The following is a 16333-nucleotide window of genomic DNA, read 5'->3' on the forward strand; positions in this document are numbered from 1 at the left end:
ATGGCTACACAAAACCTGATGTGGCGCACAACACTTACACAACATGGCTCACAACCAATCTACAAAACCAGCAAACCAACCTGGCTCACAACTAACATACACAAAATAACCAAACTGATCACAAAACCAGCAAACCCACAATAGCTCGCTCGCTCAACAATTCTTTTAAACCGAACTGATTATGCTATTGAATGCATTTCCATATATCTGTGTAGTGCAATTGGATGAGGTGATGCATTTAAACCTATGCCCAGCTGAACAAAAACCCAGCAAACCCACAACAGCAAGTACACCAAATGGAACACAAACCCATCAAACTAACATGTGCCCAAACTGAACACAAAACCAGCAAACCCACAACAGCAAGTACACCAAACTGAACACAAAACCAGCAAACCAACCTGTGCCCAAACCGAACACAAAACCAACAAACCCACAACAGCAAGTACACCAAAAATAGCCAACCAACAACATTAGGCTACACAACCAGCCAACCACATAGAGGCAACATGTGCCCACAAATAACTGAGCAGAAAAAAATTAAGAAAAACAATATATGCACACCAAACTGAACACAAACAGATTGTAATGGTCACAAAGCCAACCAGAGCTGCCAAACTGATCATATGCACACCAAACTGAACACAAACAGATTGTAATGGTCACAAAGCCAACCAGAGCTGCCAAACTGATTATGGCTGAAGGCTACTGAACACAAACAGATTGTAATGGTCACAAAGCCAACCAGAGCTGCCAAACTGATTATGGCTGAAGGCTCAGAATTTGGTCAAAATCATCATTGTTAGCCATCCAGTATAATATCAATAGATATTGTAGGTTGCTAATCTCAGTAAATCTGACAATCATCTTAGCCTAAATTGATGCAAACCAAAATCAACACAAACAGATAATAATGAGCACAAAGAAAAGTGACAATAGCATATGCACAACATGGCTCACAACCAGGCCACACAACCAGCCAACCAACCTGGCTACACAAAACCTGAACATGCTCACAACACTTACACAACATGGCTCACAACCAGTCTACAAAACCAGCAAACCAACCTGGCTCACAACCAACATACACAAAATAACCAAACTGAACACAAAACCAGCAAACCCACAATAGCTCGCTCGCTCGACAATTCTTTTAAACCAACTGATTATGCTATTAAATGCATTTCCCTATATCTGTGCAGTGCAATTAGATGAGGTGATGCATTTAAACCAGTGCCCAAACTGAACACAAAACTAGCAAACCCACAACAGCAAGTACACCAAACTGAACACAAAACCATCAAACCAACCTGTGTCCAAACTGAACACAAAACTAGCAAACCCACAACAGTAAGTACACCAAACTGAACACAAAACGAGCAAACCAACCAGTGCCTAAACCGAACACAAAACCAGCAAACCCACACCAGCAAGTACACCAAAAATGCCAACCAACAACATCAGGCTACACAACCGGCCAACCACATAGAGGCAACATGTGCCCACAAATAACCAAGCAAAAAAAAAAATCAAGAAAAACAGCATATGCACACCAAACTGAACACAAACAGATTGTAATGGTCACAAAGCCAACCAGAGCTGCAAAACTAATTATGGCTGAAGGATCAGAATTTGGTTAATATCATCATTGTTAGCCATCCAGTACAATATAAATAGATATTGCAGGTTGCTAATCTCAGAAAAACTAACAATCATCATAGCCTAAATTGATGCAAACCAAAGTGAATAGGGTTGAGGGCTGAGAGCTCATAATATGGTCAATATCATCATTGTTAGCCATCTAGTACAATATCAATAGATATTGCCAGTTGTTAATCTCAGATATTACGACAATAATCATAGCCTAAAAGTAAAAAAGTCACCAACGTAAACTCATGTCATGAAAACTTACTACACAAAATACCCAGAGCAATAGCCATCCAGTAAAATGTGTGCACATTGTAGGTTGCTTGCATCTTAAAAAATTGTATGGTGACTTATGAATATCCTGCAGTCACAAGTTTAATTTAAAGGTTAGTACACCACAATATTCACACTATGAAAGATAATATTAAAAAATAAAAGCAAATAACTACTTACTACAATATAAATATAGTATTAGTCATTGTCATACAATTCGACAACCACAAAACTAAACATCATTTTAAAAATGTATTGTCTCTAAACCAAACGATATTAGTCTTCAACCATAAATAAAAAAGTTTTCAAACATAAATGTGCTTAAGTGAGAATCATAAACTACCACACACACCCATGATCTATATGTCTTCAATCCTCTTTGTTGAGAAATGCCTCTATCATCTCCTTCTGACCATCCGAAGATATGCCCATAAATAGTCTAGATTCATGCTCATTCATAAAGAGGTGACGGTAGTATGTGTCTAACTTAGCAACACTAAAGTTATGTGAATGAGCATATAGGACCGTGGATAACTTCTCGGTCCAATGCATATTCACACACTTCATGTTTGTGCTAAATACATCTATCTTATCCATCATTTTTAGCATAATCTCACTATCTAGGTTGGTCTTACGAGCCTTTACCTTGACGGAGGATGACTTAGCTTTAGAACTTGATGTGTTGTGTGCTTCATTAGGTGAAGGAGTGTCCTCGTCATCTAAAATGTGTACTTGAGTAGATTGGGGAGAATGCATTGGTGAGTTCATCTCATCTCCAAGATTTTTGGTCTCACTACGGCTAAACTTTTTCCAAGCATCACTAGAAAATTGTCCTGTAGCTTGATCATCACCGATGATAAGGACGAGATCATCATAATGCCTCAAGGGTTTATTGACATATTGTCTAAGCTTAGCATTCTTAAAGCTCTTGTCATGAAAAAGCATATTTTAATTAATTCAATAAAAATAAGTAAAAGAAATGGAAAAAATCATATTCTTTTACTAGAGTTTATTTACCTCAATCCACCTATCCAAACATTCAGACTCCATGATGACAGTCTTCGTACTTTCATCTCATCCAGCACCACTGAGATTACGACAATTTTTCATATCACAAAATCTTATTCGTAGAGTTTTGATGTGGTGCATGATATTGTCCCACTTAAAAACTGTGGTAAACTTCTCATTAATGTGTTGAGAAGCCATATGAAAAGCAGTTCTCTTAATGCTTTTGTCGGGTTCATAACCCTTTCTTACCAAGTCGGCAAGAAATGGAATGAGCTCATCATCATAACGGGAATCTCAGAACAAATGTTTGGTTCCATGAGAACCATCTGCTTCATCATTTTTTTATGTGGTTTTTTTCCTCTTCTTCTTTGGATTTGGCGTTGTTTCTACCCCTTCTTCTACGAGGTCCAGTTTGGAGTCTGATTCGGGAGTAGATCCATTACCACTAATGTGAAAAAGCTACACCCCACTTAGATTAGGACTGTGAAATTGTGGAGGTAAAGTTAGAGAATTCAGCATGTACGTATATGACCCCAGAGTATGGTGCATCGGAAAGTAGCTGCTATCATGGAATGACATGTTCGGATATGCTTGAGGTGGTTGTACAAAGTATGACTGCTGAAATGGAAAATACCTACCATCGCCGTGATGCACAGACTGGGGGGGTTGAGGTGGTGGGGAAGGTGATGGAACTATCCCCTTGCCTTTTTGATTATCTCTCCCACTTAATGATGTATTATCAGCCATTACTAATTAAATAGAGAAAGTTAGATAACTGAAAGAAGTAAAACAAGAATAAGATAATTAAAAACAGAACGCCATTAATGGAAATAGAGTTATTGAGTACATATATGAGCATAAATAAAATAAAAATAAAAATCAAGTCTCTGTGGTTACACCATGATTAAACTTATCACAGTAGTCCACCCACATCGCCCAAGCAATGTCATCCCTAAGAGTCTCCCACTTATTTCTTGATTTAGTTTGCTCTCTTTGAGATTGATTTTGAGTAAAATCAACTAAATTAGTGTCATTCTCGAAGGCCACCTCACCATCAATGTCTTTATTAAATTCATCATCGTTGAGTAATTTATCTCTTGGATCCACAGTTGCAATAAAATTATGGAGTACCGTACATGCCAATACAATATCTACTTGTATAGGAAAAGAATAATGCGGCTTAGCACATAAAATCTTGAAACGATTCTTCAATGTGCCAAAAGCAGATTCAATCTTAGACCTCAATGAAGAATGTCTTAGATTGAATAATTCTCTTCTATTCTTAGGTGTTTTACCCGAATGTTCTTTCAAATGATATCGAACACCTCGGTATGGAGAGATGAAACCTGGCATGGTTGGGTACCCAGCATCACACAGATAGTTTTGCCTACAATTTTATTAAGATAATTGTTAAGTCAAGTTTGAATATTAAACTTAAAAAATTTTAAGTTAAGTCTTTATTTAATTACCATCATAGACTCTCAATCCATGTGATTGTGGTCTAGACAATGCATCCTGAAGAATCCTATAACCATTTGTAGACCTCTCCCAACCTGCTAGAACATATGTGTATAGCTTGTTTGGGGTGCAAGCTGCAAGCACATTTTGTATAAAACCTTTGCGGCCTCGAAAGCGTGCAACAAGATTAATCGGAAGCATTGCATCAACATGAGTTCCGTCAATCATTCCAATGCAATCCTATTATACATGTATCACACACCTAAATTACAATTTACTTCCATTGATTATACACTTAAATGTGCTTAAAGTGTAGATATACCTTGAAATAAGGGTAGTATAGCGGGTTGTTAACGATCTCTTGGGGAATGTCATTGGGGGCTTGTCTCATGTACCGTCCATGCAGGCAAATAATTGCTTGTAATACGTTTTTGAAATATCTACTAACTGTCTCCCGTGATCTTATAAAATGAGATCTGACAATCCGATTTTTAGATTTATGACCCAGAATGTTCAGTGTCATGATAAGTTGTTCTTCCACTGTTATATTTCTTGAGTCTGTTAGCATGCTATTGTTCCTCATTATACTCGCTAGTTTAACAAAAGCATCACTCCGCATTCTAATATAATTCACGCAACTATCACTAAAATCATTATAAATTCGCTCTATGTACTCAATTCTATCTCTCTCTTGTCTTTTTTTCCTTACTTGGACCACTACGAATTGATTTACGTCTATATTGCATTCTCCTTATAACAGTAATTATTATAATTAAAACGGATAGGGCAACACCTTGAACTATATTAACAACACTTTGTTCATCTGAACAATCACCATCATTATCCATTTACGATGCAAAAAACTATTATTCAGTTAGAAATTAAGTCGAATTCTTATAAAATCTGAACAAATTACAAATTACCCACATAGATTACTTCTTATCTTAAATATCTAGCATTTAAAAATATCAAAGATATGAACTTTTAGCTCCTAAATTGAAAAAAAATTACATTAACATGAAACTATTTTTTCTCAAAAATAAGAAATCCTAAAAAAAAAGCTACAAACATTTTGCACAAATTTTAGCAAAAACTATTTTTCTCAAAATCTGCAATAATAAATTCACAGAACAATCTCTATTGCATAGAACATAATGAAACTTAATTTGATGAGCTAGAAACGTTATCTACTATATACGTAAATCAGTAGTATCCTACAAAAAGCTAGAAAAAAATTCTTAATTATTAATCACGTTTCCTATTAATCATAACTTCTTTCAAAGTTTTATTTCTACCAACATGCAATAAATTTACAATATTTATCAGTCACAAATAGTGAATTTCATTAAAAAAATTAAATAAGAACTACAAACATTTAACACAAAACCAACGTGGAAATAAACTAATTTTTAACCCCTCCAATTTTGTGTGAAAAAACCGACAACCATAAACTAATTTTTCTTAAAATCCTAAATTTTACTCTAAAATCTTACAAATTTAACTGAACACAAATCTCACAAATTTAACTGAATATTTTTTTCTCTAAAATCTTAAATGCGGTTCTATGATATTGGGGCTCAAAGCTCTTTGGATGAAAAAGATCTTCAGCCAAATCAATTGGTCTGCTAAATATTTGTATTCAATTTAACTTGGAACTAATTGCCAAACCACAAATGATTTCCAACTCAAAATGATTTCCTCCACCAAAACATAGAAAGAGCTAATAAAGCAGAACAGTAGATTACTGTGTCTCATCAATTTCCTTTAGCAAATAACTACGTGTAATGATATTGAAAGGGAAGGAAAATTATATCAAAGTATAAATAAGTCTTCCACCTTCATTTGCAGTGCTGATGCCACTGTTAACTTAAAAAAATCCAATGGTTTTCATAATAGCATCAGTGGTGCACTAAAAGAATTAACAATACTCTGATCTGTGTATTAATTTTCAAAATCTCTATATTACACTGATTCAAAAGTTACTGCTGAGTATTAAGCGATGTATGCTACTCTATATGTATAAACTTAACCCTCAATCAAGGGATTATAGCTTGCCGTATGGACTTGATTGAAACATCAAATTCTTGCTTAGGATTTGCTTTCTTAAGATGTGATACCCTCTCTTGCTCACTAAAAATAAGTTAAACACCCATCAAATGGTTAACCTAACATTAGTCAGTTAATTAACCATCACCTAACAAGGTAAGATATTCCATCCTAAAGAAATAAAATGAGTTGGGTATAGTTGCTGTAAATTGCTTCGAATATCAGAAAAATTAAACTAATAATAAAATGAGTTGGGTATAGTTGCTGTAAATTGCTTTGAAATCTCAAAAAATTAGGAAAAAAAGAAAAATTGCTTCAAAAATCAGAAAAATTACGTAGATCAGACCCCCCTCCCACAAATTATTAGATAATTGCTGTAAATTAAACTAATAATAAGAAAAATTAAAAAAAAATTAATTTTTACCTTGAGTTATGAAGCAACAGCGTCGGCAAAGATGCGATCTGATTATTGTCGGCAAAGATCAGACCCCCACCCCCGAATTTCTTCAAATACAGAGACAACGAAGGTCGCGAAAGTTTCTGGCTGGAGGAGAGCAAAGAGGTAAGTATAGCTCGCCGAAAAAAATCAACGAGGAAAGCAAAAAGCCGGCGTGGCTGCAGTTTTCGTCGATTTCACGAGGTTGAGGAAGGAATTGGGGGAGAGAAAATATCTGATGTGGCGGCAATTTTTCACCGATTTCCCTTCTTCAACCCTAGCGAACTAAAGATGGGAAAAAAACAGACGAAAAGCTTAAATCCTACGTGGTCACGAAAAATCTGATGTAGAGGCGGTGTAAAACTTTTCCACCGAGTTAAAAAACGAACCAAATAGCCCCTTATTCGACAAATAATTTTAAACTTTCACTAAACTGTAAATAAGTTATATAACAACTTGATTCCAACTAACTACTTTTTGTTATTTACACAGTATTCTCTGTGTGGAACTCAAAACATGGGGCTTATGTCATTATGAGAGTTAAGCGACAAGAAAATAAAAAAAGTTTTGGGATTTTTTAAAATTATCAAACTTATGGAAGTGTAGGGAGTGTTTCAAATATTTTCGAGATTAAGTGCCAAAATCCGAACATATTAGGGATTTAGTGAAATTTAGCCCATAAGTTTCTCATTTTATTCTTGTTTAACCAATGCCTTGGTCATGATATACCATATTGACTATTGTTGGATCACAAGCATGAAATTTTTAATACCTGATACAAATGTAAAAAGTTTGTCAAGCATTAATCTATTGGTAAACACTAGTCCGTGATCCCGTACATTATTATCCAACCCACGAATTATTTGATTTTATTTAATATATCCTCACAAATTAGAGCACTTTTTAAGTACTAAAAAGTCAAATAAGGCGAAATATTTGTTGTTGCAGGAGTGATGATTAATTTGGCTGCTAATACCAAATCAAAGGAGAAAAACAAAATGCTTACCTAATTGTTGGCTGGTGGAATCACAACTTTCAAATTATAATACGGTTAATTTTTTATGAAAAGTATTTGGAAAACTCTGTTGGATATTTTATTCGTGCTCGGATATGGAATAAGAAATGAGAAAAGAAATAAGTGCATAGGTAGAAATTGAGATGATATAATTATATCAGGCGATACAAAAGGGGATTAAGGATAAGAGAACGTGGTCTGAAACAATTATAAAGTATTACGATAATCATTAACTTAACTAACAGAGGTAATAACAATTAGCAGGACTAATTAAATAGAAGATCAATATTCATGCAGCTGACACCAAAAGTTTGTTATGAGTATTGGTAGTTGTTTGGCGATATTTGTTGATTGGCACATAATTTATTATTATTTTTGGAATATCAAAAGTGGAATAATTGACTGGAAATGGAATATTTCATTCCATATATTTAGATAGACTATATACAGGTTATTGCCATATATTTTGACTGGTTAGGAATTTACGTATATACTTCGAGCTAATTACAAGATATTAACAAATTAAATGAGTCAAATATTTGCCAATATTTAGGCTGTCAGTAATATCCTCTAGTTACGCTGATGTGGAACTCTATTATTTGAAGGATGTTTGGAGTTCTCAAAGTTTTAAGTGTCAATGGTAACAACTTTTATCTACTTTTCTATTTCACTGTTATCTGAATTTTAATAAAGTTTTGCTATATAGAGAATGCATATGGATGCTTTCTAAGTTATACGAACCCCTTACTCAATTATTAATATGACTTTCTCTCACTTTTCCTAATAGTTGATAATTTGTAATCGTTACCTATGAAAGAGCATATTTCTAATATTATGCTCTCATTAGGATATTACATAGAAATAGTGAACCATATCAAGTATTAACAATTTGAATTAATACTCACTGCAGTGACCCGGATGATTGGAAGGTTCCAATTAGAGGTGGGAGTGAACCAAATAATTAATAAACAGTTTGGTTATTATTCGTCCAGCTATTCGATCATATTCGATTTGCTATCTCATTTAACAGTAAACGAATAATTTTTAGTATTCCATTCATAAACGAATAGAATTTAACCAAATGTGCAGTCGATTCACTTTGTCATTAAATATCTGTTTATGTTCTATATTTATTAAATGGTATATTAGACATTATTTAAAAAATTTAATTAGTTTAATTAAAGGCATAAGCTTAAATGGAAAAGGCAATTTAGAGGTTAACAAAAATGCTTTGGAGGGAATATTTACAAATATATACAATTGTTGGGTTTATATGCAAAAAAATCTCGAAAATTATAAGAAAGTATAAAAAATGTGATAGTCCTAAGGTTAGAACATAAGCCCTACTATATTGCTGATCGATGAATCCCATAAGAAAGTATAAAAAATGTGATAGTCCAAAGTTTAGAACATAAGCCCTGCTATATTGCTGATGAATCCCCTAACCATGTGAGCTAACAAATATTCATGAATATATATATATATATATAGAAACTTTGGTGGACCATCCACTTAAGTTGATATAAGAATTGCTCATATATGTATATACTAGTTTTTATGCATGTGCAGTACACGTGGTTAAATATTAAAATACTTTTATTTTATATTTATTTCATTACTATTAATAAGTCAGATTCATATTGAGTTGAAATATGTAAATTTGAATTATTAGATATACTATTATTTTTATTTATATATTTTTAAAAATCAATGTAATGAATTTTTAAGCTAATCTCGGAAGAATATACCTAAGTAGGATATCGTAATTGTCATTATGAACTACAGTTATAGAAATAAAGAAATCACATTTCTTATTGCATTGAAAATAAAATTGCACATGATTTTTGGATATTATGTCATATTCCAAACTCTATTAATCCCAAGCTATAATATGGAGTCAAGCATGAATAGCAATATCATTATGAACTATTGTTCTAGTAAAAAAGAAACCACATTTCTTATTACATTGAAAATAAAATTGCACAACACATTGGGATATTATAATCTCATGTTTTATAATAAACAATCTCAACAATAATCATAAAAAAAATATGACAAACATGATGTATGTATATATATATTATTATATATATTATATATATATATATATATATATATATATAGTATATCATACTCCTTTTAAAGCACGAGTTCGGAAATCTTTTTTAGACAAATATGCCCCTTTATAGTTTTGAACTACCTTATCTATAATCAAATTCTAATTTTCAATGGTTAATATTACTCTTCATCTATTTTTGAATACTTTTATTTTACTCTTAATCCTATCCGCCTTAATCACTCATCATATGCTTATCCTAATCCCATGTGAACCATGTTAGCTTCCCTCTAACAATTTAAAAAAAACTAAAATATTAATAAAATATATAAAAATAAAAAAAATTGATATTAGTTTGTTAAGATAAAGAAATTACAAAGTAGATAACATATTATCCAACCTACATGAAGTATTGTAAAAAACCATAAAAAGTTTTAAAATTACAGAAAGACCCTAAAAAAGTTTTTTGTAAAATTATGAAAACTCTCCAATGTCTCAAAACTTAAAATAAATATATGAAATTAAAAATTACATCAGTTGTACAAAGAATTTAAAATTTCAGTTAACACCTCAAGTCTCAAAAATTATAGAAACCACCTCAAAGTTTAAATACAAACAGCACCCATTAAATTCTAAATTTTAAAAACTTACAAACAACACAGATAACTCAAGAGATTACCATTGATACACCTAAATTTTTGGACATTTAAATTTAAAATTTTTAATTAACACGCCTCAATATCTCAAAAATGTATATGAACACACATTCAAAAGTTTAAATTATAAAAAAGCAGCCCTAAAATTCTATCTACAAATTTTAAATAAAATAAGATGAATTCAAAATATTACCCTTACAGAACCTAAAAAATTAACAATTTTGCTAAAATTAACCATAATTTTTTTTAAAAACTCCTTCAAAATTTAAATCGTAAAAAAAAAAAACCTAAATTTTAAATTTTTTAACTAGCACACATCAAATTGTTCAATGGTAGACTGCTAAAATTTAATATTTTTTTAAAATTAATCTATGCTTTTATATAATTGTAAAAGACACCCTCAAATTTTAGAGTTACAAAAAATATACTAAATTTCAAAAAACTTACCACCAAACATGAAACATAGAACTTACAACTCATTCAGAAAACTTAAAGTAAATTTTTTTTAAAAAACTCTTTCAAAATTTTAAAAATTAATAAATCACATCCTCAAAGTTATAAAACACAAAATGGCTAAAATTTTAAAACTTGGCATAAGAAAAGTTAATTGTTTGGTATTTTTCATATATTATATATACTATCATACTATATATATATATATATATATATATATATATATATATATATATATATATTAAAATTTCTAATTTAGGGATTTACTATCCATTTTCAGCATCTAAGAATAGTCTAAGTTGATACTGGTAAACAAAAACAATAATAATTGATTAAAAACATCCGGTTAATGGATAAAATTTTTAAAAATATTATAGATTAAAAATTATCGGCACTATATAAATTAAAGTAATTTCATATAATTTTAGTAATAAGTTGGGGTAGTCAAAATGCATTCGTAACATTAATTGATAGATGTTTAAATCCATAGAAATGATAAAACATTATAATATTATACCTTAGCATTAATTGATTTTAATTTAGAAACTTTAATCTTTGACGTTAATAATATTTATAGGGTAAAAGAATACAAGGAATTACATATGGAGAAACTATTAGAATATTTAGAGATAACTTTAAAAGAATTGAGTTATTTCCATTGCAAATGGGAAAGTGATGGAAATAAATCTAAAATTCAGAAAACGTTAATGAATCACTTGAATTGGCATTAACATAAGACATATCATTAATGAAGCACTGAATGAGTTACATTAAAAAAATAATTTAATAACTTTATCCTAATCAAAGAAAAAATCTCCATGGAAGACATAAGAAAAATTAGTAAGTATTCATAAATTCCATATTGTGTTCTTCAATTTAAATATTAATATTATAATCTAAAAGAAATTGGTAATAAATAATGAAGGTATTTAGTTTAGATCTTTATGGAAAATGACAGGGATAGAGCAAAGGTAATATTATTGAAATAACAGAAATTATTATTGTTAGACCCTAGAGGGGGGGTGATTAGGGTCTTATGCTAATCTAATCAGATTAAATGCCAATTAAAACTAATTCACAAGTTATCCTAGTAAGTATGAAATGCAACAAGATATGTAAGCTAGGATAAACAATATGAACAATGAGATATATCCTAATAAATCAAAATGTTTAGATCTAACAAATAGTTTAAATCTAACACACCATTGGGCATAGGGGAAATTGTCTAATCTAGGAGCAACACTAGAATCATAGCCTAAACAAGATGCATCATTCATATCCATAATTTGTAAAAATATGCAAGCAAGATACAAATGCAATCAAAACAAGATTAGCACAAAAATATAACTTGGATCTTTAACTCAAGGCGATTAGACCTTAAATCAAAGAGCACCAAGCTCTGATACCAATTGTTAGACCCTAGAGGGGGGGTGATTAGGGTCTTATGCTAATCTAATCCGATTAAATGCCAATTAAAACTAATTAACAAGTTATCCTAGCAAGTATGAAATGCAACAATATATATGAACTAGGATAAGCAATATATAATATGATATATCCTAGCAAAGAGATATATAGCAATGTATATATGCAAGGATATATAAACACAAGGGTAAACAATGTAAACAAGATAGTGGATGATATAGATAATGAGCTAATGACAATGGCGATATAAGATATGAACATAAATATGAATGAACGCCAAAGCACACTCAAACAAGCAATATGATCACGGAGTTCGGACCTTCCGTCCTACGTCTCCGCTCCCCACTCCCGGGGAGAAATCCACTAACACAATCCGGTTTGGAAGCCGGAACTTCTTCTACACACTCGGTTTTCTAGCTAACCGAAAACTCTACAACTCACACTCTTGCAATCACACTCTACACCCACTAAGTGTTGGACCTAGCCGTGTCTCCCTCAAGTGCTCGGTTACAACCTCTCTCTAGGCACGTCAACCGACGCCACTCCTCTTGGGACGATCCCCGACTCTCACCACACACTCCTCACTCGGTGTACAAGTGTATTACAAAATGATTCTCACAATAAGCACAAATATAACAAATGATTGTTCTCAAAACAAGGTGAGAACTCAATTAGGCTCAACTCAATGTCACACTATCCCACAACCTAATTATATAATGTATGCAAATACAATAAGCTCAATGGTTGTGTGTGTAAACAAAGAGTAAATCAAATCAAACTAAACTCAAATAAATTCTAGCTTAATGAAATGATAATCAAACAATTATATATAAATGTAAAGCTAGATTGAATTTAGAAACACTTCTCTAAAGATGACAAGAGAGGGATGGAGAAGAGTTGAATGCCCAAACACCAAAGAATGATCTCTTCAAGCTCTTGTGAAAGTTTCTTCATAAACAAACTCTTAAAACAAACTTAAAAACCCTTAAACAAACTTGTAAAACTCTTTTTAAAATTATCTTAAACATCCATGAGAAACAATGAAAGTTGAGGGCTTTTTATAGCCTCTTAAACCAGCCACAAACCCCCAAAAAATGAAAATATCAAAAACTAGCCGTTACTAGCCGTTATAGGCTGAAAAGACCAAAATACCCCAAAATTCAGCATTCTGGAAATTTGCGTATCTAGCTTTGTAAAATCAATTAAAAATAGTAAAACAACTCCAAAAAATATGAAATTTTGTGGGAAGGTTATAGACATGTATAATAACATGTTAGAGAAAGAATTTCTAAAAAATAATATATAATTTGAGAGAAATAAATGTTTGAACATAGATAGACAGTTTCTGAAAATCTGCTGACATACACGATTTTGTAAAATCAATTGGGCATAGTAAATCAACTCCAAAAATAGTAAAATTTTGAGGGAAGTTTATAAACATGTAGATAAACATGTCAAAGAAAGAATTTCTTGAATACCACTTCCCATTTATAAAAACTCATCTGTTTTGTAAAACATGCACGAACATGTGCACGAACAAAAACATGATTTTGTAAATTCCATTAAACATAACAAATCAATTCTAAACTTGATGAAAATTTGTAATTGATAGATGTTTAAATCCATAGAAATGATAAAACACTATAATATTATACCTTAGCATTAATTGATTTTAATTTAGAAACTTTAATCTTTGACGTTAATAATATTTATAGGGTAAAAGAATACAAGGAATTACATATGGAGAAACTATTAGAATATTTAGAGATAACTTTAAAAGAATTGAGTTATTTCCATTGCAAATGGGAAAGTGATGGAAATAAATCTAAAATTCAGAAAACGTCAATGAATCACTTGAATTGGCATTAACATAAGACATATCTATTAATGAAGCACTGAATGAGTTACATTAAAAAATAATTTAATAACTTTATCCTAATCAAAGAAAAAATCTCCATGGAAGACATAAGAAAAATTAGTAAGTATTCATAAATTCCATACTGTGTTCTTCAAATTAAATATTAATATTATAATCTAAGAGAAATTGGTAATGAATAATGCAGGTATTTAGTTTAGATCTTTATGGAAAATGACAGGGATAGAGCAAAGGTAATATTATTGAAATAACAGAAATTCTTATTGGATGCACATCAGAAGAATTCATTTTAGAGGAAAATAAAGAGATAGCTTCTAATTTATTTAAGTAATAAATTAGGAACACAAAGAATTTTATATATATGAAATTAATATTTATTCTCATTGAAATAGAAAAAAAATCAAAGTCTATATTTTGAGCAGTTTGTGTTGAACATCATAAGTACATTTGACTTCTTTGTAAAGTTAAATGAGATGATAAAAAATTAACGAGCCTAGGAAAGATAATAGCATAAAAAATACAAAATTAGCCTGATGTCACAATTGATGTAGATGATGAAGACAATACTCTAGAATTGTCTGAGAAATGATAAATGATAAACCTGAAGAAGGATTGATCTTAACTCAATAAAAAATAAAATAGAAGAAATAAAAACAATATTTTATGAATATTTTATAGAATAGTATAATTATTTTGAGTGAAATTAGAAATCTTTAGAAGGGAGTTTCATGAATTTTTTTCAATACTTTTATATTCTTATGTGGATGTTTTTATCATATAAAAGTATACTAGAGTTAGCATTAATCTTTAATTTATATTTTTTTATGAAGTCTATCAATGATTAGGAATAAACTTCATATTCTCTTTTGCATCGTTTTAACATACTTTAAATCAATCATTTTGCCATATTGGTTTTAAATATTCACCTTATACTTTAAATCAATCATTTTGCCATATTGGTTTTAAATATTCACCTTCCTTGTATAACACTATTTTAATTTTTTTCACTTTGCAATGCTATACTTTCTCAAATAAAGCTTAGTTTCATATCGGTCAAAAATAATATAAAAATTCAAATTATTTTTAAATTATATTTGTTTTTTGTCAATTCAAATATCAACATAAAAAATTTAAATTGGGTGTATCCCATTTAAACAAACATAAAAAAATAATCGGGATGTAAGAGTTTAAAGAAAAAAGTGAGCACAAACTGCCAAAAATACTTAATCATGGTATTAAATCACGTGCATTGCACGTGTGTAAAAACTAGTATATATATATATATGAGATCAAAACCTAAATTATTTGATAGATTTAAAGAAATAAAAGGACAAAAACTAAATATTAATGGTAACTATAATATAATTTTATGTGATGAAAGCAATTACATAAGCATACAAAACTGCTAATAATTTTGAATCAAAATCTCTTATAAAAATTTGAATTCTACTCAAAAATTAAGTTATGATATTAAATGATCAAAAAAATATTATCCTTTATTATTTCTGTTTCATAATTTAATTGAACCAAAATCAATCTTTCTCCACCTTTATCTTTTTCCTGGGCAATTTTAGAGTAGCATCTTCATCATTTACGTCGATTGTAATATCAGGCTGGAGTTGGATTTCTTGTGCTATTATATTTTCTTTGCCTTATTCATCTTTTGTCTTTTCCTCTAACTTCACCAGGAATTTGAATGTCATTCTAATGTTCAACACAAGTTTTCGGAAATATGGACTCTGATTATTTTTCTGTTTTAATGAGAACAAATGTTGTTTTAATATATATGTATATTTTTTCTAAATTAATACTTGTATAGAGTTAGGAATTACCTCTTTTTTTTCAAGAACTTTTCCAAATATCTCCTTCTTAAAGAGTTGATCTTTCAACTCTTGGAGTTTTGTTCGAAATATCCTTGAGGTTATATCTAGCCTCTCATTATGGGTTTGACCTGGATATAGTTGCTCAGTGATCTCTTCCCACT

The 16333-nt window shown here is 30.7% G+C and overlaps 1 protein-coding gene across 1 annotated transcript; it reads right to left on the reverse strand.

Annotated features, from left to right (window-relative positions):
- LOC109841621 lies at positions 3808 to 4777 on the reverse strand. Its single transcript, XM_020410574.1, has 3 exons — positions 4709 to 4777; positions 4398 to 4626; positions 3808 to 4274 (listed from the first exon to the last, which is right to left on the reverse strand). The coding sequence occupies exons 1-3, from the start codon at positions 4775 to 4777 to the stop codon at positions 3808 to 3810; spliced, it is 765 nt and encodes a 254-aa protein (XP_020266163.1).

This window comes from Asparagus officinalis, chromosome 5, assembly GCF_001876935.1.
Source record: "Asparagus officinalis chromosome 5, Aspof.V1, whole genome shotgun sequence".
NCBI classification, from domain to species: domain Eukaryota; kingdom Viridiplantae; phylum Streptophyta; class Magnoliopsida; order Asparagales; family Asparagaceae; genus Asparagus; species Asparagus officinalis.